Source organism: Chroicocephalus ridibundus, chromosome 1, assembly GCF_963924245.1.
Source record: "Chroicocephalus ridibundus chromosome 1, bChrRid1.1, whole genome shotgun sequence".
NCBI classification, from domain to species: Eukaryota; Metazoa; Chordata; class Aves; order Charadriiformes; family Laridae; genus Chroicocephalus; species Chroicocephalus ridibundus.
Genome location: NC_086284.1, coordinates 215,455,747 through 215,481,878, shown reverse-complemented (window position 1 = coordinate 215,481,878; position 26,132 = coordinate 215,455,747). Strand labels below are relative to the sequence as shown.

The window sequence follows — 26,132 nt, the reverse complement described above, 5'->3', positions numbered from 1 at the left end:
CCCGGGGGGCGACCGCACCTGCCACCCCCATCCCGGCTTGTCCACCCCCCGCGGTGCTCCCAACCGGGCACGTTTTCCCCGTCCCTCCCCCCCGCCCTGGTCTGGGCAGCACCGACCCCAACGCACGGCTTTTACACCTACCCCAGACGGCTTATTTTAAATAAATATCTACACCGAAAAACGCGAAACCTCAGCGGTGCTTCGCCGTTCCCCGCGCCCAGCGGCGGACGGGTCTCACCGGAGGCTCAAAACCGGGATGAAAACGGAGGCGAGGACCCGGAGCATCCGTCCGGAGGCTCCGCTCCTCCGGCCGGGGGGGCATCCCGGGCTGCGGGCTGAGCCCAGCCCGGCGCCTCCGCCACCCGGAGACCGCCGGGGGCAGCAACGGGGGCAACGGCGAGGCCGCCGCTGCGAAGCCCCGGTTTTTAATTAGACACCCCCCCACCCCGTATAAAAACTCCCGAGAGACGCTGCCTCTCGCACCCGGGTAGACGCCGGCGTGCGGAGAGACAGAACCCAAAGGCACCCTGTAAGTGACTTTTTCTTCTTCTTTTCTTTTCTTTTCTTTTCTTTTCTTTTCTTTTCTTTTCTTTTCTTTTCTTTTCTTTTCTTTTCTTTTCTTTTCTTTTCTTTTCTTTTCTTTTCTTTTCTTTTCTTTTCCTGTTGCTTTTCCTGTTGCTTTTCCTGTTACTTTTTCTTTCTTCCGTATTTTCTTTCTTTCGTATTTTTCTTTTATTCTTTATTTTTATTTTTTTCCCTTTTATTTCTGTCTTTCTGCCCGCCTTTCCTTTCTCTCTGCATCTTTTGCCTTTCTCTCTCTTCCCTCTTTTCCCTCTCCCCCCTCTCCCACTTCCTTTCTCCTTTTCCTCTCTTCTCTCTGTTCCCCCACCCCACCGTCCTCTTTTCCCGCTCCCTTTCCCTTTCTCCCTTCACCTCCCGCTCCCTCCGCCACCCCGGGGGTTGTCCCCTGCCCGGTGGCCCGGGGGAGGTGGGGGGAGGCCGGGAGTGTCCTATGCTGTGTCGCTCCCCCCCTGCCCACCCCCGGCTGGGTGCCGGGCCCGCTCGGTGCCGCGGTGCCGCTAGGGGATGCCCTGGCTCAAGGCAGCGGCCGGCCCGGCCGGCGGGGCGTGGGCGGGCAGCCAATCAGCGCCCGCCGGGGCCGGCGCCCCGGTTCCTGCTGGCCCCCCATTGGCTGCGGCGGCCGTGGCGGCGCCCCCCGCTGGGCGGCGGGCAGCGCTGCGGCCGCGGGGGACGGCGGGGGTCGGCGGGGCCGGGACCGCGCAGCGCTGGGGGGGGCGGACCGGGGGTCCCCCGACAGGGACGGGGAACCGCCCTCAGCCCCGCACCCTCCCCGTCCCTACATGAGCCCCGCTGGGACCTCCCGTGGAACAGGGAGGGGGGAAAAAAAAAACAACACGCGAAAACACCCCAAAATCGTTTCTCTGCGCGTATATCCTTACAAATAATAATACTAATAAAATCCTTTATGAGACGGAGCAGCTCTAAACCCGTCGGTGTAGGATGCGGGGAAGCTTTATTTTAGGTGGCGCGCCCCCCCGCCCCCCTATCCTGCACCTGCCGGCTCGGTCCGGGGGACTCCAGTCCCTCTGCGCATCCCCCGCGGTACCGGCGGGAGAACCGACCCGGTCCCCTCCACGCACGACCTCCCAGAGCGGCCAGTCGTTGAGTTTCCCTGCCAGCAGGAAAAGTTATTTTTCCCCTTAAAAAAGGGAGAATTAAAAAAAAAAGAGTAAAGAAAAGAAAAGAAAAGGTGGGGGGGAACTAAGTTGGTGAAAGGGGGTTCCGGCGGGGGCAGCGCGGAGGCGGCCGGTGCGCCCCGCCGGTCCCCTCCTCAGGCGGGGACAGGCTCCGCCTCCCCCGGGCTTATGACACTGGAACCTCCTTAAGTTGCGTCTCGCCACAGCTGTCTGTAAGCACTGAGCCGGCTGGCGCCATCCTGCTCCTTTCAGAAAGAATGCCTTCCCTGTAAAAAAAAAAAAAAAAAAAAAAAAAAAAAAAAAAAAAAAAAGAGGGAGGGAGAAAAAAAATAGGGAAAGAAAAATAAGGCGAGCGAGCGAGCACAATCTGATCTGATCAAGCACTTTCAGCTTCATCCCTCCTGGGTCACATACTGCTTCTCCACCAAGGTTTGTGCGGAATTTCTTTAGCAACTTGTATCGCTTTTTTTCCCCCCCTCCTTCTCCCCCCCCGCCTCTTTCCCCTCTCCCCTTCACCCCCACCCCCTTCTCCATCTCTTTACACCCCCTCCTCGATTTCTTTTCCCCCCCTTCTCTTTTCCCCCCTCTTACCCCCTTCCTGGGTTGCATAATAATTAATGAGCAATCAAAGTGACTCCGGGCTGCGGAGCAGCGAATGGCACAAGTTCTCGCCGGCTTCAGCCGCTGGAGCTTCTCAGGTGCAAATGGAGCAAACAAACAAATAAACAAACAACCGCGGCGACAAAAAAAAAAAAGCTAAAAAAGAAAAAACAAAACAAAACAAGATCAAGAGTAAGAGCTGAGGCGGCAGGAGCGGGGTTAGAGCTGCTCGGCTCCGCTCCGAGCCGGGAGAGGAGAGAGCGAAAGAGAAAGAGGCGCTGGGGAGAGAGAGAGGTGGGTCCAGGGCAGAGCAGGCGCTTCCCAGGGATGGCTGCCGGGGGATGGGATGGGTTTTCTCCTGCCTAAAAAGTCAGGTGCTAAAGTTCAGAACTTCTCAAGCACGTTTCTCTCTCTACCCCTCTCTCTCTCTCTGCTCCTTCCCTTTCCTCTTTCTCGTTACAGGTGATCAAAGAAGAGAAACATCTGCAAAAGAGCGGAAGATACCGAGGGGATCTCACTTCGTAGAGATTTTTTTTTCCCTGAGTTTGTTTGTTTTCATTTTTTTCTTTTTTTTTTTGTATTATATTCTTTTTTCCCCTCTTTTTTTTTTTTTTTTTTTTTTTGGAATCGATCGTTTATCACCATAAACCCCCAACCCCTCCCTCCACTTTAAACCAAACCTAACCAGAAACATCCCCAAACTCGCCGAGCACTTTCCACTCCCCCCCTTCCCCACCTCTGCATAACTCCAGCACCGTCTCCCCCTCCTATCTCAAGCCCTCCGCGCCTTGCTGAGGAGGAGGAGGAGGAGGAGGAGGAGGAAGAGCAGCGGCGGAGCAGCGAGCGCGGAAGATGGAGGTCTCCACGGACCAGCCGCGGTGGGTGAGCCACCACCACCCGGCCGTGCTCAATGGGCAGCACCCGGACTCGCACCACCCCACGCTTGGCCATACCTACATGGACCCCACGCAGTATCCTCTCGCCGAGGAAGTGGATGTACTTTTTAATATCGACGGACAAGGCAACCCCGTCCCTCCGTATTACGGCAACTCCGTCAGAGCCACCGTGCAGAGATACCCCACGGCCCACCACGGTGAGTGGCCCCCGACGAGACCCCGGCTCCCACGGAGCGGTCCCGATCCCCGGCCCGGCCCCGGCCCCCGGCGGCTCCGCGCTGCCCCGAGCCCCGGCCGGCCCGGCTGCCGTCGGGCAGACGCCGGCACCTCTCCTGCCGGCGGGGAAACTACGTCACGGGTGGATTTTGGGGTTGGCTTATTGGGAATAAATCAAAATCCAGGCTTCCTTCCTTCCTTCCTTCCCTTTTTCCTTCCTCTTAATCTATTTTTTAAAATCTTTCTTTCTCTTCTTTCTCTTCTTTCTCTTCTTTCTCTTCTTTCTCTTCTTTCTCTTCTTTCTCTTCTTTCTCTTCTTTCTCTTCTTTCTCTTCTTTCTCTTCTTTCTCTTCTTTCTCTTCTTTCTCTCTCCCTTTCCCCTCTCTCTTTCTCTCCTTCTTTCTCTTTCCATCCCTTTCATCTTTTTCTTGTTTTCTTCCTCTTTCCCTCTCTCTTTCGCTTTAGTTTCCCCTCCCTCTCTTTAATTAGGTTAGCAGTTAGGGGTTTTTCATACCGTGTTTAGTTTTTGCACGATTAAGCTGCTCTGGAGGAGAAAAGCAAGCTGGAGAGCAGGGGTGTGAAAATGACCCTGCTGTCCTCACGCTTGGGCTATTTCATTTGCACTTGGTGTGCTTGGTTAGGCTGGGGTTGAAACTTTTGCACATGCACCCAGGGCCGCACCACGGCATGCATTAAAATTTGGAAAGAGAGAAAGAAAACAAATAAATATGTCATAGTGCAATTAGGTATCGGACCTGGTGTGTTTTCCTGAGGGTCCTGCAGGAAGGTAATGATCCACAAAGTGAATTTTGTTCCTGGGTCACAGCTCTTAGAGAGGAGAGGAAATACCTGGGGCCACTGGGGCCCAGGTCTGCGGAGGGATGAGCGCTTTGGTGGCATCTTTTTATGAAGAATTGGAGAGATCTAGTATTTACAGCAGGAGTTTACCTGTATAGTTAAAAATAAGGGAAAAGAGAAAAATAAAAAAAAAAAGGAGGGAAATAAGCAGATGCTGATTTGTGAAGTGGGACAGTGACCTCTGTAGTGGCGAAATCTAAAAAACACGAGGTTTGCAGTGGAAATCACGGAGAAGAAAGTGGGATGAGCGAGTGGAGATGGAGCTGAGCCGCGTCCAGGGGGCTGCTCTCAGCCCTCAGCTACTTGTTGAGTGCGAGCCTGCATTAGGCTCCGCTCAGTAACTGCATTGTTCTGCTATTAGTCCCTTTAAAACAATTATTTCTAAGGATCAGCAGCCTTTGTCCCGTCTTTCTTTTCTTTTCTTTTCTTTTCTTTTTTTCCAATATATCAGCAGAAAGTGGAAATGCGGTCTCTCTGATCTAGCCTGAATATTATTTACTGTGCTACTTCCTGGAGAAGATAATGAATCTTGACCCTTTCTATTCGTATAACCCACCTTCCCTTCCTTTCGAGCAGTTACTTTCAGTATTGTTCACAAATGTCTGGTAGGGTGAAAACTAGCTTGGAGATTTTCTAGACACACACAAGCTCCAGTGCAAACAGACATGTCCACGCTGCACCAGCTCTTGGACTATCTGTGGCTCTATAGATCTGTGTTTGCATCTCTGCTTCTGTATATTTAGCCGTCTCTATACACGCATCATGATACCTACAGAGGTTAAGGCTCTCTAGATGTCAATGCATTTCCAGGCACAAACTTGCTCTCCCCCAGTTGAATAACTGTGTTTTTCAGTTTATAGCAATTTGCTCGAGTTGCCGTGGATTTGGGTAGATTTGTCTCTTTGCATATATATATATATATATATGTATTTTTAGGAAGGGCAGCGATTAATTTAAAATATTAGGTAGCATCCCTTAAGAACATTTACAACCAAAGAAAACAAGGTTTGACTGCATAAATCCAGTGCGTTATATTTTTTATTATTTTTTTTTTTTCAAAGTTCAGGTCTGCATTTTAAAAATACAAGTGAAGGGTCTCCTGTCATAAGAAAGGTATGGAGAGTTTCTTTTGAGATGGTTGGTACTCTCTGCGTGTGCCATGTCGCCACGGAAAAGCCGTCTAACGTTTTTCGTGGAAGAAAAAAAAGGCAAACTAGGCGGTTTGCAAAGTTGAGCAGCTCTGTTGGAAAGGTTATTATCACGTCTGCGGGCACCTTCTGGTCTTCTTCGTTTGGCCAAAATATTCACAGGGTTTATAGCCCACGGCTGTGTTCGGGAAATTATTTTGCAGCTAAGAAAAAAAAAAAAAGATTTCTGCAGTCGGGGCTTGGCGATTTCACGCAGGATCTTCGCTTCAAGGTCCGCGTGGGATTGTCTGGAAAAGGGAGAGAGGAAAGCGGGGCTCACCAAATCCCGTGTCCCGGGGCTGGCATCCCTGCTCGGGGGGGTCCCGACCCGGAGACGCGGCCCTGAGCAGCATCGGGGCTGCCACCTCCGCCTTATCGCAGCTTTTAAATTTGAATTTTTAAAGGGGATGGGGAACATCGGATATAATTTTGTTTGCTCCCTCCCGCATCCTGAGCCCTTTGGGAAGGAGGGGAGGAGGGGATACAGCCCGGCAACCCTGCCGGGGGTGGGTTTGCCAGGGTGGCAAAGGGATTGTAACGGGTGTTTTCGCTGTGCTTTCTCCGAGCAGGGAGCCAGGTGTGCCGCCCCCCGCTGCTGCACGGCTCGCTGCCCTGGCTGGACGGGAGCAAGGCGCTGAGCAGCCACCACAGCGCTTCCCCCTGGAACCTCAGCCCTTTCTCCAAGACCTCCATCCATCACAGCTCACCGGGACCCCTTTCCGTCTACCCACCCGCCTCCTCTTCCACTTTATCCGCCGGCCACTCCAGCCCGCACCTTTTCACCTTCCCACCGACCCCTCCTAAAGATGTGTCCCCGGATCCGTCCATCTCCACCCCCGGCTCCACCGGCTCCACCCGGCAAGACGAGAAGGAATGCATCAAATACCAGGTGTCCCTGGCCGATACCATGAAGCTGGAGTCCTCTCACTCTCGGAGCAGCATGGCCTCTTTAGGAGGAGCCACCTCCTCCGCTCATCACCCCATCACTACCTACCCACCGTATGTCCCAGAATATGGCTCTGGACTTTTTCCCCCCAGTAGCCTCTTAGGAGGATCGCCCACCGGCTTCGGGTGTAAATCGCGACCGAAAGCACGGTCAAGCACAGGTAGGGCTTTTGGCTTCTTCATCCCCGTTGGTCGGGAGAGGAAGCGATGGGGGGGAAGCGGGGGGAGAAAGGGAAAGGCTTCACCCCCCCTCTCCTCTCCTCTCCGCACGCAGAGGGATGCTCACAGGCATCCGTGTGATGAAAGCAGCGGGGGCTGAAGCCCCTGGGAGGGAGGGGGAACGACTTTACCTTCCCCACCCTGCTGGGTTTATAACTAAACTCCCCTTTGTCCAACCCGGGTTGGGGATACAACCGGCCCAGGAACTCAAATTTCCACACACATCCACCCCCCCCCGGCTGCCGCAGGGCTCCTGTCCCCGGGGGGGACCCGGCCCCCTGCGCCATCCCGAGTGCCCACGGTGCGCTCAGCTGCGGCGCCCGAGGAGGAAGCGAAACCGAGGGAACCGCAGCATTAGTGTATCTCTCTGTATTTTAATAATGGTACTAAATCCCGGCCAACTTCCCCCGCCTGCCCTCCGCCTCCCTCTTCCCAGGGCCTCTTCCCATGCGGGGAGGGTTTTCCCTGGGGCACTGGGGGAGCTATCCCACGCAGCCCCCCAGCCCCGTCCAGCTCCGTGACTGGGTCTCCGACACCCCCCCCCCCCACCCCCCCCGGCTCCCAACGCAGTCCCATCCAGGACCTTGCCAGGGTCTTTGGCCACCTCCCAATGTAAGACCCCCAAAAGCATCCCCCTGTCCGCACCGCTCGGGGAGGGGGGGGGAGCTGGGGGGTCCCAGCGCTGTGCGCACCCCGCGGAGGGGGGCGGGGGTTGCGCGGCTCCCGGCGGCTGATCCCTGCGGGCTTGGACATTTTTGCGTACCGAGGGGTAGTGTGTGAGCCGAGGGGGGTGTGTGTGTGTGCGCGCAGAGGAAAGGGCGATTAGTCAAAACTCTTTTTTTTTTTTTTTTTTTTTTCTTTTTTTGTTTCTCTCTATTTTTTTTTTTTCCGAGGAGGCTGCTGCAGGGTTGCCTGGCATGAATGAGATCAGTTTTCAGGGTTTTTCCAGGGTGACATTTACTCTGTCTGTCTGAGCAGGGACTGTCTCTATTTAGCTGATATGTTTGAGCTAATCCAATTATTTTCAGACTGCTGCACGCGACAGTTGCATTGTTTATCCAGCGCCAGGAACTTTAATAGAGTCCGGATGCGGTTAGAGTGACAAAAAAACCCAGACCTGTATGTTTTGTACATGAAAGAGGGAGAGAGAGAGAGAGATGGAGTGAAACAAAAGAGAGGGACAGAGACCCAAACAGCCCCGGAGCGGCTGCCCGGTTTAACCGGAGGGGAACAAAACGACCCGGGTATTAAGGGGAGCGGCTCCCCGCCTGCCCCCGGTACGGACCGGGTGCTGTGTCGGGGTAGGGACGGGTTTATTCTCGCCCCCGATAGGAACCGGGCGATGCTGTGCAGCCCCGGGGCCCGCCGAGCCGCAGCTCCCGCCGGGGCACCGGCTGCGCGGTATTTTCAAACCGTCTTGCCCACTCCCCCAACCCCCCCTCTACCCCGCCTCCTGTTTTCCTTTTGCCACTTTCTGTTACTTTACCTTCTAGAGAGACATCTGCGGTTCGTGATAAACCAACCCCAGGAGCAACACCTTTTTTTTTTTCTTTCTTTTTTTTTTTTTTTTTTTTTTTAAAGTTGATTTTTAGCAAGCTGGGAAGCTCACAGACAAAGAGTGCTGGAGGAAAAGGGTGTTTTTGCAGGATGAAAGAGGGAGAAACGGCTGCAAATGTCTATATTTTTTTGTTGTTGTCGCTGTTAGAGGTGGGGGGTGAGAGGAGAGGGGTTTAGTGCAAAGACTCTGGAAAAACGGTTGTCGTTTGTGGTTAGGGCGCGGATGCCTCTTGCTCGAACGCAGCGCGGGCTGGGGCAGCGGGGAGCCGGCTCTCTGCTGAGTTAGCTCAGGTCTGGCCGGCTGAGGTCTTCTGCTGCTCTCAGATGGGCTGGGAGCGTCATTAGGCGCAAGAAAAAAAACAAAAAAACAACACACACACAACAAACCACCAAACCAACCACCCAACAAAAAACCCGCTTGACCCTCTGAAAGTTGCTGGGAGTCATGGCCACATCTTCCCAGTTCCCTCCTCCAAGCTGGGAGCCAGTGGGCTGGGGGAAACCCCCTCAGTAGCCTGGGAGAGGGCAGAAAGAGGGAGAAGGAGGGAAAGACCTCAATCAGGGCTCAGGCAGGCTTGGGGTTGTTTGGGATCCCAAATATCAGGGATCGACCATCAGGCTGCAGATGCGGTGGGGACACCAGACAGGTTTCCGCAGGTCAGGCGGTGGAAGTTTAATTGCATATTAATCAATAACGGATATTGGTAGAGCGATCGTGTATTGGCTGGGGAGGTGTTTTGGTTATCGCTCTGTGATTTTTTTGTGGGTCCTTGATATGGTTTGACCTCAGACCAAAGGAAGAGCCCCCGTGGCTCATGCATCCCCCCGGGAGCTGGGGCGGTGGTCAAGGAGTGACCTTGGGGTCCACATACACATCAGAAAGGGATGTATGAACTTACATTTGGTATCCATCTCGGGCGGGTTGGAGGCTCCTGCAAGGCCTGCCAAGGTTTGTCTGGTCCATAGGGCAACATGGGGTCTGGAGGGCTGCAGGAGCCCTTAGTCCAGAGGTGAAGGGAGATTGCCAGCCCCTACGAAGGAGGAAAGGGTGAGAACTTCTCCAGGGAGCCCCTCAAGCCACCATGGGGTTCAAGCTGTCATTGTCACCATCCTTCTTCTCTGGGACACAGGCCTGATGCCGCCTGTGGAATGGTGCTGGGGAAGCGGCCAGGATCAGGCCCCACCAGACTCCCCCCAGCCTGTGCCAGGGATGTCACTCAGCCATGGCCTTGGGCCCTTGCTTGGACATCCTGAGCTTGGAGAGGACAGGCAGGGTCTGGCATGGCTGGGGCTCTAAAGGGATTGTTTTTTTGGGGAGGAGGGGGGCTTTTTCCCCATCCCCTTTTACCTCTGCTTTCCCTAAGTGAACTATGTGCTTTCTTGTTTCCAGAAGGCAGGGAGTGTGTAAATTGTGGGGCTACCTCAACCCCCCTGTGGAGAAGAGACGGCACCGGGCACTATTTGTGTAACGCCTGTGGACTCTATCACAAAATGAACGGGCAGAACCGGCCCCTGATCAAACCCAAGAGAAGACTGGTGAGTCGTCTCCTTTTTTTTTTATTCTTTCTCTTCCCTCTGCTGCAACTTTTGCTCCTTGTCCACATCCTGGGATGGAGAGGGGAAGCTCAGCCAGCTTCAAAATCTGGTCCCGCTGCATCAGAGGGCTGGGAGGGGGCGATGCTCGGAGAGATGTTCCCAACGCTGTGGGCCTCGGTTGTCCGGTCCTCTCACAAACTGCAAAACAGATTAAAAAAATAATCAAGATCCAGGGCTTCTTGCAAAGCAGGACTAGGTTTTCTCCCAAGTCGCAATGGGGCAGATGCACAGCGGTCCTGGATGGTGACCTAAGGATGGGGCTCTTTCCAGGGGACAAGGGCAGAGTAATAATTTTCTATTGACCAAAGAGATTATCAGGAGAACAGGATTTCTCCTGGGCTCTCCACGCTGCTGTCCTCCCCTTCCCAAGACTGTCTCCATCCCCCTTGGCCAACAGTGTCACGGAGGGGGGGACCCAAGCTGGGTACCAGGTGCCACCAGGGCATCAGCCAGACCTTGGTCCTACAAAGCGCTCGGCTGATGGTTCCTGGTGCCACTTGAACCTGGTGTGGTCATTTGTACCCGAGCCCTGTGGGTCTCAAATTGTGTTGTTCCCCTCCGAGTCGGTGTGAGCGAGGACACAAGGTAGGGGATGGCAAAGCCCGGTGAGTGTGCGAAGTCCAGCATGTGCTGGGGGTCACAGAAGTTGGAGGAAGACGAAATGCATGGGTAAATATCGGAAATAATAGTTGCGAGCCTCAAGACTGTACTACGTACAGGCAATACGGGCTACAGCATCCCCAGCGATCTATTTATGAATTTCCCTGGAAGCCACAAAAAGGTCTGGAAGCTGTGGGCATGGCTAATAAATGCGTTGAAGTATATTTGGCAAATAATCAGGCAAACCACAAGGGGAAAAAATATATCAAGCAAGGGGGGGAAAAAAGTACGTTCCCTGCTTGCGAAGTTATTGAATGTTTCGAATCGAGGCACGTTTGGTTTCGTTCGGATTAAAGAAGTAGACGGGCTCCTGGGGGCGGCTCGGAATGAGGAGGAAAAGTGGTTCTGTGGAGTTTCTGAGCTGATGGATGGATCCGGCCGGTTGCGTGAGGCTTGTGTGCGGCACGGCCGGATCCTGCAGGCAGGAGAGGGGTGGTTCGTTGGCCGCATGTTCCCCGTGAAGGTGCTCACGGCTTCGGTCCGGCACCTCTTAGGCAGGGATTCAGCTTCCTCACCTGTGAGATGCCCGCAAAATTGGACCAGTGTTATTCCCACAAGGGGCCGGGAAGCATTTGCAGGACACGGCCCCAGGAGGGGTTACGCTGCGAGGGGCAGCGGCGGCGGATCTCTCCGGCTGGGCAGGTTTTGGGGAAGATGCGGGTTTGCTTCTCTACCCCCAAACTTCCCACGGGTGAAACCTCTCCCTGCCTTCCTATACGGGCTTTGCCCGTGTAGGAAAAAGCTGGTTTCTCTCATCTTTCAGAGCCTTGTTAGAAAAAAGGAAAAGCTTTCTAGGGAGGGAAGTGCGGGCTGGGATTTTTAATTTTTTTGGTCAGCTCTCTTGTTCTCTTCTCCTCCTCCCCCCAGCCCTTCCGTCTTGAACACACACACACACACACACACACACCTCGTTTTCTTTTCTATTTTTTTTTTCCTCGTTCTCTCTTTATGTGTAAAGTTAACTTCCTAGGAAAAAGCTGCCGGATATCTGAGCCCTGGAGATAACTCCTAAACAACAGCTCCATTTCCCCAGCCCAAACACACGGGAGCTTGAGCGTATCCAAACAAGCGGAGGGGGAGGCAGAATAGGAAAGTGGCTGGAAAAGGGGGGGAGAGCTTTCAAAAAGTGTCTGATGGAACCACGAAAGAATGTCCCGAGTCACCCTCAGCCCGGCACATGTAAAATGAACTATATAAATAAATACATTGTAAAAGGTCATTCTTGGGGGGGGGGGAAAAAAGAGAGACAGAAAAAAAGTAGAGAGACCTTGTCTTGCATAATCACTCCATCTCGGGCATTTTAGTTAAAGTTACAAAAAGTTCCTATTCTTTGAATGCAGACTTTGCTAAATGGGAACTGTAGATTTTTTTATATATATATATATATTTTTTTTTTTTTTTCCTGGGGAAAAGAAAAAAAAAAAGGGGCAAACATTTCTAGCGCTGGTTGCCTCTATATTTATTTCCCTTGCTAACCTCCTCCTCCAAAAGAAATAATATCAGAAGGTACGAAAGCTGGGCCCATGTTTGCATTTTGTGTGCGTGGCTGTAGGTGTGCGTGGCTGTAGGTGTGCGTGGCTGTAGGTGTGCGTGGCTGTAGGTGTGCGTGTGTGTCTGTGGCTTGACCTGATCCCTCCTGATGGGTGCAGGCGAGCGGGCTGGGGAAGGCGGCGTGTGTGCGGAGGCTCAGGGTGGGGACCCAGCGTGTGCTCCTCTCCCTCTGCCACAAGTTTCCTGCCTGACCTTGGGCTGGTTTTGTAGGCTCTGATCCTGGGCACGCTGAAACTAATGACAGGACTCCGATGGGTTGGAGGGGGAAGGCAAATCAGCCCTCAGATGCTGAGAATCCAGCTCAAGACTTACTAAATTCAGTGGGAGTTTTTGTGAGGGCTTCCTTTAGGGGAGATGGATGGAGCCTTGTCAGCGAAGGGGACTCAGAGAGCTCTGCTTCATCTTGAGGTGGAGGTGGAAGATCTGGAGATGTTGGCAGGGGGATGAGGAACAAGCGGGTGGTACCACATCACCACTTGGCTTAAAAGGTCTACAACCCCTTTGGAGACTGTTCCTGTCCCCATCGAAGCCAGTGGCAGCCCTGTAACTGAGATAAAACCTTCTTTTGTATTTTCTTCCTTTCCCTGCCCATGTGGATGCAGAGCTCTCCGCTTCCGTGTCCAGCCACGCTGGTTTTGGAAGGATTATAGCCAATTCCTCAGAAGGCACATGCACGTGTAGTCTTATTTTAGGAAGCTGATGCTTGCAGCTTTGTGGGTACCCTATGTAAATCCAGACACCCAAAATGCCCCTTAATTAAACATCTTTATCAGTGCTTGGTTCCTCCTGCACCGTCCTCAATTCCGACTTCTCATTAGCCAAGTTATGCCCTCGCTCCCATGCAATGGGGCCATGGGGTCTGGCCCTACAGATGATATAGGGCACCCTATTAGTCATCCCATTACTTACATGGTCAGGCTCCGGTTGGTGATTAAGTGTCAGTGGATGCCATCGCTGGGAGCTTTTACAATAGCGATATTATTCATTGTTTCCTGCCCGCTGCCGGTGTCTCTGGTATAAGTTGGTACAGCGTAAAAGGTACAGTCTGGGACCGAAAGAGCACGGAGTTTAAAATATTCAGCTAATGACGCTGAATTTTTGTAGGGGAAACACGGCAGATGGAAAAGGTTTTAGAGAAGACAGTGGATGTTGTGATTTATTCGTTTATTTAATGTCAGAGTTTGTTTGAAGGTAGCACGGTGGCGGCCAGGCGTGTCTTTAAAATGCACTTGCCGTAAGAGAAATTACGGCGAGCGCCGTGCAGAAACCCCAAATATCTTCAAAGGGGATGTTTCCCCTGTGTGGGCTGAGTCAAATATCACTGGTTTTTAGAAATTTCCTTAGGCTTGATTTTTGACTCTGATAAAGTGCAAAGCTGCCATCAAGAGACTCAATCCAGCCCCTGAGCCACCCGTGCTGGCTGGGGGGAGCCGGGGGGGGGGCAGAGACCTACAGACTCGACCGCCGGGTCTCGGTGAGAGCCCGGCTCTGCAAGATGTGGTCTCCCTCCTGTCTTCGAAGCACGCGTATTTACCCCGTTTGGGGCCGTGGCGTGGTCCGGAGGAGGTCAGGACCGAGGTGTGTGTGCACACATCTGCTGGGGGCTCTGCTGCTCGTGGTGGGATGCTTCAGCTTCTCCCACCGGCGCCGGGATTTTTGCAACCAAAGACGCTGTGTGCCTTTCCCAGCTCCTGCTTGTTATCAACATGGAGAAATCATCTAAAGACCTCCTCGGGCTTGAGGTCGGCTCGTTTCACCGTGGTTTATGGCCAGGCAAAATGGAACCCTCCCCACGGGCAGCCGGTGAGAGCCCCTTGCCATCAGATCAGGCTCTCTGTGATGCTTCTTAATGCTCATGGGCATCATATTTATTTATTTTTTAGACAGTCCTTTTTGTCTAATTAAAAGGAAAAAAAAAAAAAGAATCCTACTCTATCTAAAACAAAACCAACCCGTCCTCTCTCCACCTACACCGCATTCAATTATGATTAAAATTGCAACATGACCTAACAAGAGTTGGTATTAACGCTAGCGCTGTGCCAGTGTCCATGTTTGCATTTTGGGTTTGTTGTACGGTATCCAAAGATGCGGTATTTTATTTATTTATTTATTTATTTATTTTTCCTTTTAGAATGTTGGATGCGCTACAGTGTGCGGCTGTGTGGGGTGAGGGGTAAATTTGAAACAGTGAGAGCACAAAAGAGAGTATTAAAGGCTCAGTTCTGCAAGGTGCCAAGCATTGCTATGATCTGGCAAATCGCTTGAGCACATGTTTTAACTTTAAGCACATGAGCAGTCCCATTGAAAGCGACGCATCGGGATGAAATCAGAGCTCTGGGACTGTGTCATATTGATGGAGAAGCGATAGGATGGGGATCTAAAGGTCTTTTTTTAGGCGCTGTAGGCACTCGCACACAGGCAAGCATGCATACGCGTTCACACAGAAGTCTGCAGACTCCTTTTCCTCCTTCAGCGGCAGAAGGACAATTTGTTTGCTGAAGTTACAGTTTTTAAATGATAAGCACGAATTCATGCATGTGAAAGAGAAGCGCCTTTGCTAAATTTGGCTTTGCTAAATCATTATCACAGCTAACAAAAAACCTTCTTTACACACCCTTGACACGTAGACCTTTTTCTTTTTTTTTCCCTTGTCCCTCCCCCTTTATGAAATGGTAAATTCTTCTTTCGGGCTCATTACCAGTCCTTAAATAAACATGAAGGTTTAGGCTGCGAAAGGCTGTAATTAAAAAGTTGGGATTCTCGCTCTTTGCCACAGTGTTATTTCCGATCTGGAGCCTGTATCCTTTGAAGCTGAGTTGAGTTTACGGGACCGGGCCGTGCTTGCGGTCAGACCCGGCCAGCAGCTGCCCACCAAGCCCAGTGCGGGTCTCACCCGGCGCTGGCTGGAGCCGGCGTGACTCATGCCGTTGACTCCAGCAATTGTTGGTTCAGGCCCTGACTACAGAATTAGACCCCTGGGGGGGCTGAGAGAATTAAGATGGAAAGACATGTTGGCATTTAAATAATATTTTCCCCTCTGGAATGGGCTGTGCCAGTGCTGCTAATTTTGATGAGTTCTATCAGAGGTTTAGCACTCACTTTTAGGATGCCCTTTGGCACCTGATTCAGTTCATATATAATTTGGGATTAAAGTACCTCGGGGATTTTTTTCAGAATTATTATTTGTTCTCACAAGCCAGTTTCTGGAGGCCTCTGCCGATGTGCGTCAGTCTTGCAGAGTTGATGTTTTCTTTCTCAGCAATTTTGCTGATTGCATCTTTTTTTTTTTACTTTTTACATTTTTTTCTTATTTTTTTTTTTTTTTTTAACGAGTGCTTTTCTCTCCCTCTCCTCTTCCCCTGTCTCTCCCCCTCCTTCCCACAGTCTGCAGCCAGGAGGGCGGGCACGTCCTGTGCGAACTGTCAGACCACCACTACCACCCTGTGGAGGAGAAATGCCAACGGCGATCCCGTCTGTAACGCCTGCGGGCTCTACTACAAGCTGCACAATGTAAGTGTGACTGTAATGCTCAATAGCGGGGCCTCAGTTTCGGCACTCCGAGGTCAAAAGTCTTCCTTGACTTAAGGATTTCCAGTCTCGGGTGGTGCCAGGACCTCCGTTATCTCTTTGGGGACCTTGGGGGTTGGAGCGATGAGGCGGCATCCCCTCAAATGTAGGCGATCCGACTTGGGGAGGTATAAAACAGGGCTGTCCATGGGTAATGTTAGAGCTTTCCCATGCCCAAGCCAAGAAAGGAGGGGTGGATCGACACAGAGAGACATTATCCGCTGCTGATTGGGTTCAGTGTATTGGAAAAGACAACACGCCGTCCTGCAAGCCGATACCCCTTCTACGCGTAGCTTTGTTCTTCCAGCAAATACAAACTCTGGAAAAAAAGCAAAATGTGCCAGCAACTATTTAGATCTTTCCTGGGTTTGTGGCTGCCTTTGTCCAGTCCCTCCACCCATCCCCGAAGATGATTTATTTAGGTCTTGTGTTTGCCCCGGTTGACGCAAGCAATTCCTAAACCGAAAAAGGACTTGATTTAGTTAGTGGGTTGCAGAGTCTGCTCAACCTGTGGTGTGAATTTTAAAGTGTCCGTCATGGAAGGGAAGAAAAAATGAAATGAAATGGCTGGCAGATTTAATCTAATATCACTATGCAAAGCCAGCTTGCAGGAACCAGGGATATGTACCCCAGGGAAAGAGCTAAAGGGATCTGGAAAGTCTTCTACTGAATAATGCTGTTAATAAAGGAGTCTTAAGGCTACTCCTGTTACTCTCATTCCACATGTGGCATTAGAATGATTCTTATGTCAGAAGAAGGAAAAGACTTTCAATTTCTCTGCTTTGATATAACTTCTTTTTTTTTTCTCTAGTGGTCGTTTGCTTTATGTATGACACAGAAATCTCGGGCTCTGCTTTGCCCTCATGTCCACCCACGCAAACACATCAAAGGCAGATCGGGTTTCATGGGGCACCCAACCCTTGTGGTGTCTCAGTCCCTTCCATTTGTTATTTCAAACTCTTTGGTTTCTTGGGATGAGTAAACAAGTTTGTATTAAGTAGGAAAAAAAAAACAACCAACCAGGCTAATTTTTCACCTGTTCTGTGAGAGGCATCTCTCTTGGAAAAAAGGAAAACGTGTTTACCCTTTAGTGGGAAGGTGTCTCAGCACGTTTTGAGTCCTATGTAGCAAGCAAAGCTTGTCATTAAACTCTCAGTGTGATCACTGCAAACAAAGGAGTTGGATCCGGAGTGAAAGCTCTCAGAATATCACAAGGATATGTTCTGCTTGCTCTTTTCATGGCAAGAAGGGAGCAAGGTCAGCCAGGTTCACTGCAGGAATCTGTGCCTGTGCTTGTAGCCATCAGTGGTAGGACTTAAATCACATAGCTTGGGAGACCAACAGTAGGGAGACCTATACCTGACCTTCTTCCCCAGTACCACCTTTGCAGAAAATAGGCTTTTCTCAGGTGCCATTAATTGGACCTGATGGACATGCCTATGTTTGGAAGAGGTGATTTGTATCCTTGAAGATGGTGTAGTTTCTTCCCATGGCTACAAAGGTTGGCAGAATGATGAGTTCAGGTGTGTCTACCTGTATTGTAGACATCTGAGTGGAGGAATCCCCCCTAAAGTGTCTAGAATGGTGTTCGAGTGCTGAGGTTCTCCAGAAATGGGCCTGCAAGAGCACATCTTTTTATTTTTCACGCTAACATTGTGAACCCAGTTGGCCTGAATTGACCCCTAGATCTACTGTTTAGGGAAACTCCGATCCAGCTGTGAAATTTGTGACATGGGGCAGGCCTTGGGCACATTGGAACCATTTTTATATTCATTAAAACCACCAACAGCTGCTTAAAGCACAGTTACTTACCAAAGTCAAGTAGTATCTTGCCTTATGAGCAACTCCATTAATGGGACCTGCTTAAATGAAACCCCTAGAGGACTGAGGTACTGCGTGCAGCAATATAACTAGTCAAGGATACTAAAATCTGGCTATGAGTGGGTAGATCCTTTTTTAAAAACTTTTTAAAGATGTTAGTTGTTACTGCAGTGAGAAATAGGCAACATCACAGCCTATAGTCCTTGAACATACGACTCTCATCTTTAAAGGTCCATGATGGTGGAGCATTGGAGCATTGTTCTGCAGCCCAAATGACTGTAGAGACTGTAACTGTGAAGGCCACATTGTGCTTCAGAAGCTAAATATGAGTGAGTTGTTTGTGACAAGTGGCAAGGAGGTGGTAGCTTCATGAAGATGCTTTCTCCTTTTGGCTGCTGTGAGGCAGGACCTAGGCAGCTGTGCTACCTGGTGTTTCACCACCTGTGCTGGTGAATGGTACCAGCATCATCCTTTAATCAACTCAAGGCAGGGAGGAAGTTTGGTGGTTGCATGTGGACAAGGCTCCTTGGCTGGTGCAAATTGGTCTGGTCTGTTAAAGTGCAAGACTGGTTTCTGTAGGCTGTGGTCCTGCTCCGTTTGTATATCTCATCTGCATCGGTTCTCTGTCGGGAGAGGTGTCAGAAATGGAGAGGATCATCATCGTGTGTCCCTCCCAAGCAGCTGAATATTTCTGCACAGATGTGCCTCAATGCCAGTGGAAAGTCTTTAGCTGCTCAGAAGATGCCTTCACCCTGTTTCAGGACAGGTTGTAGCAAATTCCTGGCTGCTTTTTTACCCCCTCCCCCCATTTAGGGTCTTCTTTGGGTTTAATGAATTTTTCTTGGACCTTCAGATCATTAAGGCATTATAATGGTTTGATGGATCTGAAGATGAAACTTACCCAGTTTTTCAGTCCACACCGGGAATGATTGCAGTGAAAAGACTATATCTTCACGGGGCTATATTTTCATGGAGCTATTTTTTTTTTCATGGGGCTATATCGGTTTGTTTTACTGTTGATTCCCACAGCTTAAGCAAACCCATTTGTCAGTAGGATATAAGCAATCATCATAATAGTCTTGGGGTGCGTTTAGTGAAGCTGCTGGCATTTCTCCCACTGACTTCAACAAGAGCCGGCTCCATTAACACCAGTATTAACAATGACTAATATTTCACATTGATACGGTGCCTTTCATCCCGTGGCATCCCAGAGTGCTTTCTAAGATACAGCCAGCCTGGAAGATTAACCCAACATTGTAATGACTATGTCTGAAGGATAAATCCGCTTCAGTGACAGGACCTTATTGAGGTCAATGGCAAAATCCCATTGTCTTCAGCCAGAGTAAGATCAGACCTATAATGTTTAAGACTATCCCCTGGATTTGATCTGTTCAATGTGAGGTTCTCGTCCTTGTTATTTTAGTCCTTCTGAGAAGTGGGATTGAGCCTCCGCTCACTTCAGGGATGGGTGGGAGTGTACCTTGCTGGAGGTGCAAAACTAACTGGCCTGTGCCCATAGAAATGAGTGAGTTGCCATCGTTTTTGGTAAAAAGTCCTCAGAAAAGGCCTCTTTCACAATATCCTAAAGCAGGGCTACGCGTCCCAAGAGCAGAGCAGTCGGTATTTCGCATATGATAAAACAAAGAGCATAATTCCTGCCCATAATTAATTGGCTCCATCTGAAATTAATGAATTTCATATACATGTGTTTGGCTGGTTTAATTTTAATTTAGCATGTGTTTGTCATTTTTATTACAATGAATTTTCATGGAGAAGGTCTTCCCTCCGGGTCTCTCGTTTCTCTACCCCAGAAAGAGAGATGGCTTCGTGGCTTTGATGTTTTGGGGATCGCTTCAACTCTGCTGTGACTGGCCTTTGAAGTCACTGGAAAAATTTTCCAGCTTGCTGCTGTGGCTGTGCTGGTCTCACTCCTCCTGACATTTATCCGAGCCCTTATTTGTTTGGCACTTGGGTCAAGTACCTGCTAGGAGGTACCACATACATCGGGATGGTGTGTCCAGCTAATATCTTGGATGGCATCTCTGTCCCCAGCACTGGCTGTGGCTTTGTCACCATCGTGAGCAAAGCTGTCATTCACATCCTTAAGTTTCACACCAAATCACTGCCTGGGCCAATCTGTTCTTAGTGAAACGTGAAAGACATTGCTTTGGGGAAGTGGTTATTGTCCTGCAGGACACGACACCAAGCTACTCAGGGTCAGGATCCCATGATTGCTCCAAGAGCCAGCACAGCCCCAGTCCTAGCACCAGGCTGATGTTGCTTTGACACCACCAGCTCCTGATTTCGCACGTTTGCTGTTTCACCTGGAAATCAATTCTGGCTGCCCCTGAGGCTTTGTGTCAGAATGCAAATCCTCATTAGGAGCTTCCTCCCCAAATCTGAGCTGGATTCATCAAGGATTGAGACTTCCAGGTCTCCTCTAGCATTGCTGCCTTGTGGGGCTTTCCTGGGGCTTCCTCCTGGCTTTGAACCTGGGCAACACGTCCCTGCTGGCTGACTTAAAGCAGGGCAGGCAAAGATTTCCCATCCCAGCCATCCAGCTGGAGCAAAGGGCCTGCCTTGTGTGTGTATCCCTGTTCCCTCGACGAGGACAGGAAGCCAGGGAGACGGGTGATGTTGTATTTAAAGCCCGTGACATTTGGGGTTTTTGCTTGTTGCTGCCCCAGGGCTGCTGTTGGGCTGTGCTTGGGCAGCTTTCTCCCTCCTACCTTTAGCAAGCAGGGCTGCTCCCTCCATCTCCCTTTATCCAGAGGTAGAGGAATCAGCCTTTTATTCACCCATTTTTTAGGATGAGGTGAAGTTTCCCACCACTGCTGGTACGGAGAGCATGGGGTCACTAATTCATACTGGGATGAGGAAATTATGAAAGCCTAAATTGGAGCAGATGAGCCTGGTCCTTTCTCTCCTCGTGCCTCCATCCCCATGTGTAACAGGGAGCTATTGTATCCCTGCCTCCCTGGGGAGAGAAATCCATGAATGATTTTCCCATGCTGCGGGGAAAGGCACCGACCAGGGGCTGATAAGCACGAAGTGAAACTCTACTGTGAGCTGGAAGAAGGGATTGCTTTGTCCCTTGCTCTGATTTAAGATCTTATGAGCGAAGATCTGCTCAGGACCCTTGCAGGAACATCTTTTCGTTGTCCTTCAGCGGGGTTGAGACAGTAGTTGCTAGTCGACAGCGGATCCATCTTTTTCCCCCTTTTCTCCCTTTTGCAGAACATCCCTCGGCACTGTCGTGTGCTCACATTTCTTAAGAGAAGTAGTGTTCAGCCCTGGGGGGGTTTCTGGGCTCTGCTGTGATGGGTGAAATTCTACAGAGGAACCAGCGCAAGACCTATAGAACTCCCTGTGTAGACTCCCCAGTCCAGATTTCTGAGGGTGTTTATGGATGTTGGATGCATAAAACCTTTCCCAAGTGTGGTCTTTGGGGCTTTCACAGCACCTGTGCTAATGCATGTTGTGGTGCTGGCTCTCTATGTAGCAATAGGAGTTTTTTCCAGGAGGTTGAACAATCCTTTTGCTGTTGTTTCCCAGCCCGGTTGGTCATTGCAGCTGCTTATGTCCATGCAGAAGATTATAATGCTTAGGTTTCCTATAGATATGTCTGCATGAAAGTAGAAAATACTCTACCAGGCAGCACAGATACCTGTTTCAGTACTCCCAAAGAAACCTGGAAGGCTTTAAAAATAAAATCGTATCGGCTGAAGTAAACCCCAAAGTATGGTCAGAGCAAAATCTTTCCAAAGTGGACAAATAAGACAAATACCTGTCACTTTTGTGAAGAGTTTGCCCAGATCCCTAATGCCGCTGTGAAAGTTTGAGACCCCTAGTAGCACTGAAATCCCAGCAGCTGTTGTCGCTAATGGTTTTAGATCAGTCAGGAAGCCTTGGGGTAAGCCGGTGTCTGCAGGGAATATTTCCAGGTGATAATGATTGGTTTCGTTCCTAAACACGGTGCAATTACCTAATGTGCAGATAGCTGAAATTTTTCAGCCGCTGCGAGTTATTCGAGTATGTTTTGCAGCCGTGAGGCTCTGCCAGCAATTTTCTGTCATCTTATCTTCAGAAATTTAGGATTTCTTGCTGGGATCTGCATTTTGGGATGGGAGTTGGGGAGAGGTTGTGTAGCCGTGGCGTGCAAGGGGAGGAGGTGGGCTGCTAGGCGCATCCCCGGGGCTGCCCGGGCGTGGGATACACGAATCCCACGGTGATTTGGGGAGAAGGGATGGAAGCACAAAAAAAAATAATTGATTTTTGTTTAGATTAACAGACCCCTGACTATGAAGAAGGAAGGAATTCAGACCAGAAACCGAAAAATGTCTAGCAAATCCAAAAAGTGCAAAAAGGTCCATGACAACCTCGAAGACTTTCCCAAGAGCAGCTCCTTTAACCCCGCCGCCCTCTCCAGACACATGTCCTCCATCAGCCACATTTCACCTTTCAGTCACTCCAGCCACATGCTGACTACACCGACACCGATGCATCCTCCATCCAGCCTCTCCTTCGGACCTCACCATCCTTCCAGTATGGTCACTGCCATGGGTTAGCGAGAGACTCCCCTGCTGAATGCTTACGGTCTCAAAATGAGATTTACTTTATATACTTGCATTTTTGCAGGCGTGCGGTTATGGGTCTGACAGACATCCCGAATCAAATGGGAGGGGGAAAAAAGAATTAAAAAAAAAAAAAAAAAAATAAAAATGTTATTTGAAGGCGTAAGAGAGAGAAAAAAAAATTAAAAAAACTCCGAAAAAACCACAAAAAGCACAAAAAAGGAAAAAAAAAAGAAAAAAAGAGAAAAAAGTAAAAAAAAAAAAGGTTTTAAAAAAGTGATGTTTGCCACTTTTTAAAGGAACTCACTATGGCGTCTATGTATTCTTACCCACTGAATCTGGATACCATTTGTGAATAAGCCATTCAGAACTTGCATTCCCTATTGGACAGGATCTCTAGTGCTGTGAAAAAAATAATAAAATAAAATAAAAAACGCTGAACATTGCATATAACTTATATTGTAAGAAATACTGTACATTTGAGGAAGACTTTATTGCATCTGAGGAGCTGTAAAGAAAAAGGCATGAAGGACTCCGAGAGATTTTTTTTTTAAAGGAAAAGAAAAAAAAAAAAAGAGGACGGGAGGACAATTTAAGAACCAGAAAAACAAACAATGCAGACCAAGAGGAAACGCGGTCTTACGAACAAATGGACCAACTGCCAGTCATGTCTTCTCCTTTTATTTTATTTTAATTTTGGTTTTTTTGGTTGGTTTTTTTTTTTGGTTTTTTTTTTTCGGTTTCTTTTTCATTTCCGGGGAGGGGGAGGGGGCTGGCTAGAACGGTTTTGATGATGCATTAACTAACTAACTAATTAAATAAATAACTAAATAAATAAAACCTGTAGGGAGATCATTCATTTCGGGCCATGGGCCTTTTACATAGGAAGTACCAATGGTGTCAGGCAATCAGTGTTAACATGCGGACATTGCCAACAAGGGGTTTTCAGATAGCCATTCTCCAGGTCTATACGCATTGTGAACAAGTTCCTGTAATTGTTGTTTGTATGTATAATTCAACGCACCAAAATAAGAAAGATGTAGATTTATTTCATCCTATTATACAGACTGAATGGTTGTACAAATTTATTTACTGCTAGTGATAAGACCTGCTTTTTTTGTTTTGTTTTCATATTTTTTCCTCCTTTTTTTTTTTTTTTTGAGAATAAACTAGATTAAATTCTGTTGACTTAAAAGTGTTTTGTGCTTGGGGGTGGGAAAGGGAATATGTTTCTTTCTTTATTAATTTTTTTTGGTTTCAATTTGTTTTGATGGTATTTATTACGTAGTTACCACGGGTACGGGAATGTGTGTCTCTGCGCTCATGCTGACAGCCAAACACAGTGTTTGCGGTGGCTTGATAAACGAAAAACACGGAACAAAGGAAAAAAAAAAAGCAACCCTCAAAAATAAATGGACTGCATGTTAGTGTAACCCCACTGTCCGGTGTGTGCTCCCTGTCCCTCGAACCCCAGCCCAGCCGCTGCCCCTGCCTGACGTCGGGCTCCCACGTGGGATGGGTCCCTTTTGGTCTCAGTCAACCATGGCCACCCAGGTGGAAAACCTGTGTCGATGACGATTTGGCACTGGGATAAGCGTGAAGGTATGGCAGGGTCCTTACGGTCCTGGCTGCTTTTTGGGCAGTGCTAGGAAAGAGCCCAGGACTTTGGACAGGAGCTGGAAAAGCGCTGTCTGCTCTGCCCCGCTGGGTACTCGGTGGCATAATTTGATGGTCTGAAGTTGACATCTTGATGCGAAATCAAGATGGACCAGACTCTGTGCTTGGAGAAATGGGCAGAACCTGTTATAAAAGGCTGGGTTTGCTGGCAGACAGCGGACAACTCCCAAAAATTCAAAGGCCAGCCCCTTCCTGCAAGAGTTTTATTTGAAATAATGCCGTTTGTATGAATATTATTATTGTTAATAGCAAAGTTTGGCCCTTATAGTTTAATTTCTGATGGTTTATTCCTTAGGAATGGTGTTCCTTTTAGTCTGTGTATTTACTCTTCCACCTTCTTTACACCATAGTAAGGGTTGGGCATTTACTTTCCAAATGAAGGGTTAAACGTCTTATCACCCCACTCCATTTGCTGGAGCTTTAAGCATGGTGTGATAAGACAGAGGCTGACAAGGCTGTGCGAAAATGGTTAAAAAACCCCAAACGAAAAACTAACCCCCAAACTTAAAAACCTCAGCAGACGTGACCTGCAAATTAATTTTTTTTTTAAATTATTATTATTTTTTTTTAATGTGGACTGAAATAACTGAGTTCTTTCACCCAGAAATATGTGTACTCCTGCCTTTCAGTGCCAAGTGGATGGAAAAATATCACCGTATCTCTCAGATGCTCCTTTGAAGCCGCTTTCTTTTGGGTGATAGCTGGAGAGGGTAACAGTGGCGGGGTCTAATCTTCTTCTGCAGGATGGCTCGCATCAGTAGGGATGTGTCGTGTAAGAAAGACCACTTTGAAACTTTCAGGATGATTATGCAGAGGTCAAGCAGTCATTTGATTTGGGAATGGGGGAGGAGGGGAAAAGGATTGACCTTTATTTGGGCTTTTTCTCCCCTGTTTCAAAATGAACGTAGTTAAACTATGTCTGCCATAAAGGAGGATTTAGCAGATGTAAGCGGAACAGGCAGTAATGGTTTTGTAATGTTGTATATTCTTTCCTTTTTACTCTGTTGACAAAAATGTGTAAAAAAAGTCGGAACAAATGGCACACATTTAAAATCTTATGTTAATCACCTTTCTGCTTTCTCAATGAATATTTTAAGCATAAAGACTAAATGTCGAAATAAAACAGAGTGAAGAATTACTGAGATGCAAATGGAGATCTTGTTGGCTCCTAATTAATCATCTGTGAACTATAAAGCTATTTTCAATTAGTCCAACAAATCAAAGGAAATAATCATCTTTGCTGATATTAAGCTTGAGAGATTATTATTTTTTAATTTGTGATGCTACAACCTTTCCCTCCTTTCACTCATCAACAGATTGCAGTTGGACTAAGATATTGCTTCCAGGACCTCAGCAATGGTGAAAATTTGGGGAGGATTCGTACGGCAGAATTTTGCACTCGGGTATTATTGTGTTTGACTCTTTCCATTTGCTTTAGAGGGAACAGGCTCCTGAGATTCTCACTCTGAATTTTTTTTTCTAAAACCTGGAAACCTCTTCTTGTTGCAGTTTCCTTCCGACGTTGTTTCGTAGGTCTTCAGGGCATTGAGCGAGATGAAGCAGGATTGGGGCCAGCTCAGACGATGGGCATCCTGAAAAGGACACGAATGCAGACACTCTGTCTGCATCTACTCTAGGAAACACGTACAGTTTGTCTAGAGAGTTCTTACACCAATTTTCTTATATTCTGATGCCAGGAGCAGGATGAATAAGATCTCTCACATCACGTAACCCCTGATTTCTGCCTGAGATGCTAAATAAACACGAGTTATCTACCAGTTTCTCAGTTATGTTTTTTTTTTTCTTTTCTTCTCCCAGAGCAAATATTGAGGATTTTTAATGTCTTGAAGGGCTTTGTTTGCTTATTTGTTTTTGGTTTTGTTATGTTTTTTTTTGTTTTGTTTGTTTTGCTTTGTTTGTTTACTTGTTTCTTTTGTTTCTTTCCTTTAACACATGGGAAAAAGCTGGTTTACAGAAAAGGCCAAGAGCTGTTGTTCTTGGGAAAACGTCTTGTGAACGGCGACTCTGCCTTTCTTCATCTCTGAAATTGCAGGGACGAGCTGACGATAGGCAGGTTGGAGCAGGAAAGCCCTCTGAGTCACGGCTCTGCTTCGATAATCTATACTGTGTAGAAAACACCATGGAAGTCATTAGAGGGGTCAAATCTTGTGGTCTTTTTGCAGGCAAAATACCTTCTGGGAATTCGCGTGAGTAATAGCTGCTCTGCTGATGTGACCGTGGTAACTTTACTCATGATCCAAGCAAAAGCCCATTGACATCAGTGGAAAGACTCCTAATGAGTAATGCAATAAGACTTGAATCAAGACCTCCTAAGTATTAATTTCAGTGTTATCACCTTGATTTATCTGCCTTAGTTAACTTTTCTGCTGCATCGGTCCCATGTGGGTACACATATGTGTACACAGACACACACGAGATATCAAATGGACATCTTTAAGATTGCCAAGCTCGAAGCCTCAAGGTTGAAGA

At 48.8% G+C, this 26,132-nt stretch overlaps 1 protein-coding gene across 2 annotated transcripts in view; it reads left to right on the top strand.

The window, feature by feature from the left end:
• The window catches only part of GATA3 (GATA binding protein 3), a 30,382-nt gene extending 6,874 nt beyond the window's left edge, over positions 1 to 23,508 (top strand). Inside the window, exons 2-6 of one of the 2 annotated variants that reach the window (XM_063323651.1) lie at positions 2,781 to 3,411; positions 6,045 to 6,581; positions 9,587 to 9,732; positions 15,388 to 15,513; positions 21,675 to 23,505. In XM_063323651.1, the coding sequence (XP_063179721.1) occupies positions 3,171 to 3,411; positions 6,045 to 6,581; positions 9,587 to 9,732; positions 15,388 to 15,513; positions 21,675 to 21,959 (1,335 nt within the window). In that variant the 5' untranslated portion in view covers positions 2,781 to 3,170 and the 3' untranslated portion in view covers positions 21,960 to 23,505. Of the gene's footprint in view, positions 1 to 2,780; positions 3,412 to 6,044; positions 6,582 to 9,586; positions 9,733 to 15,387; positions 15,514 to 21,674 lie in introns of those variants that run through there. The other variant, XM_063323652.1, reaches the window with a different exon arrangement.
• The last annotated feature ends 2,624 nt before the right edge of the window (positions 23,509 to 26,132 follow it).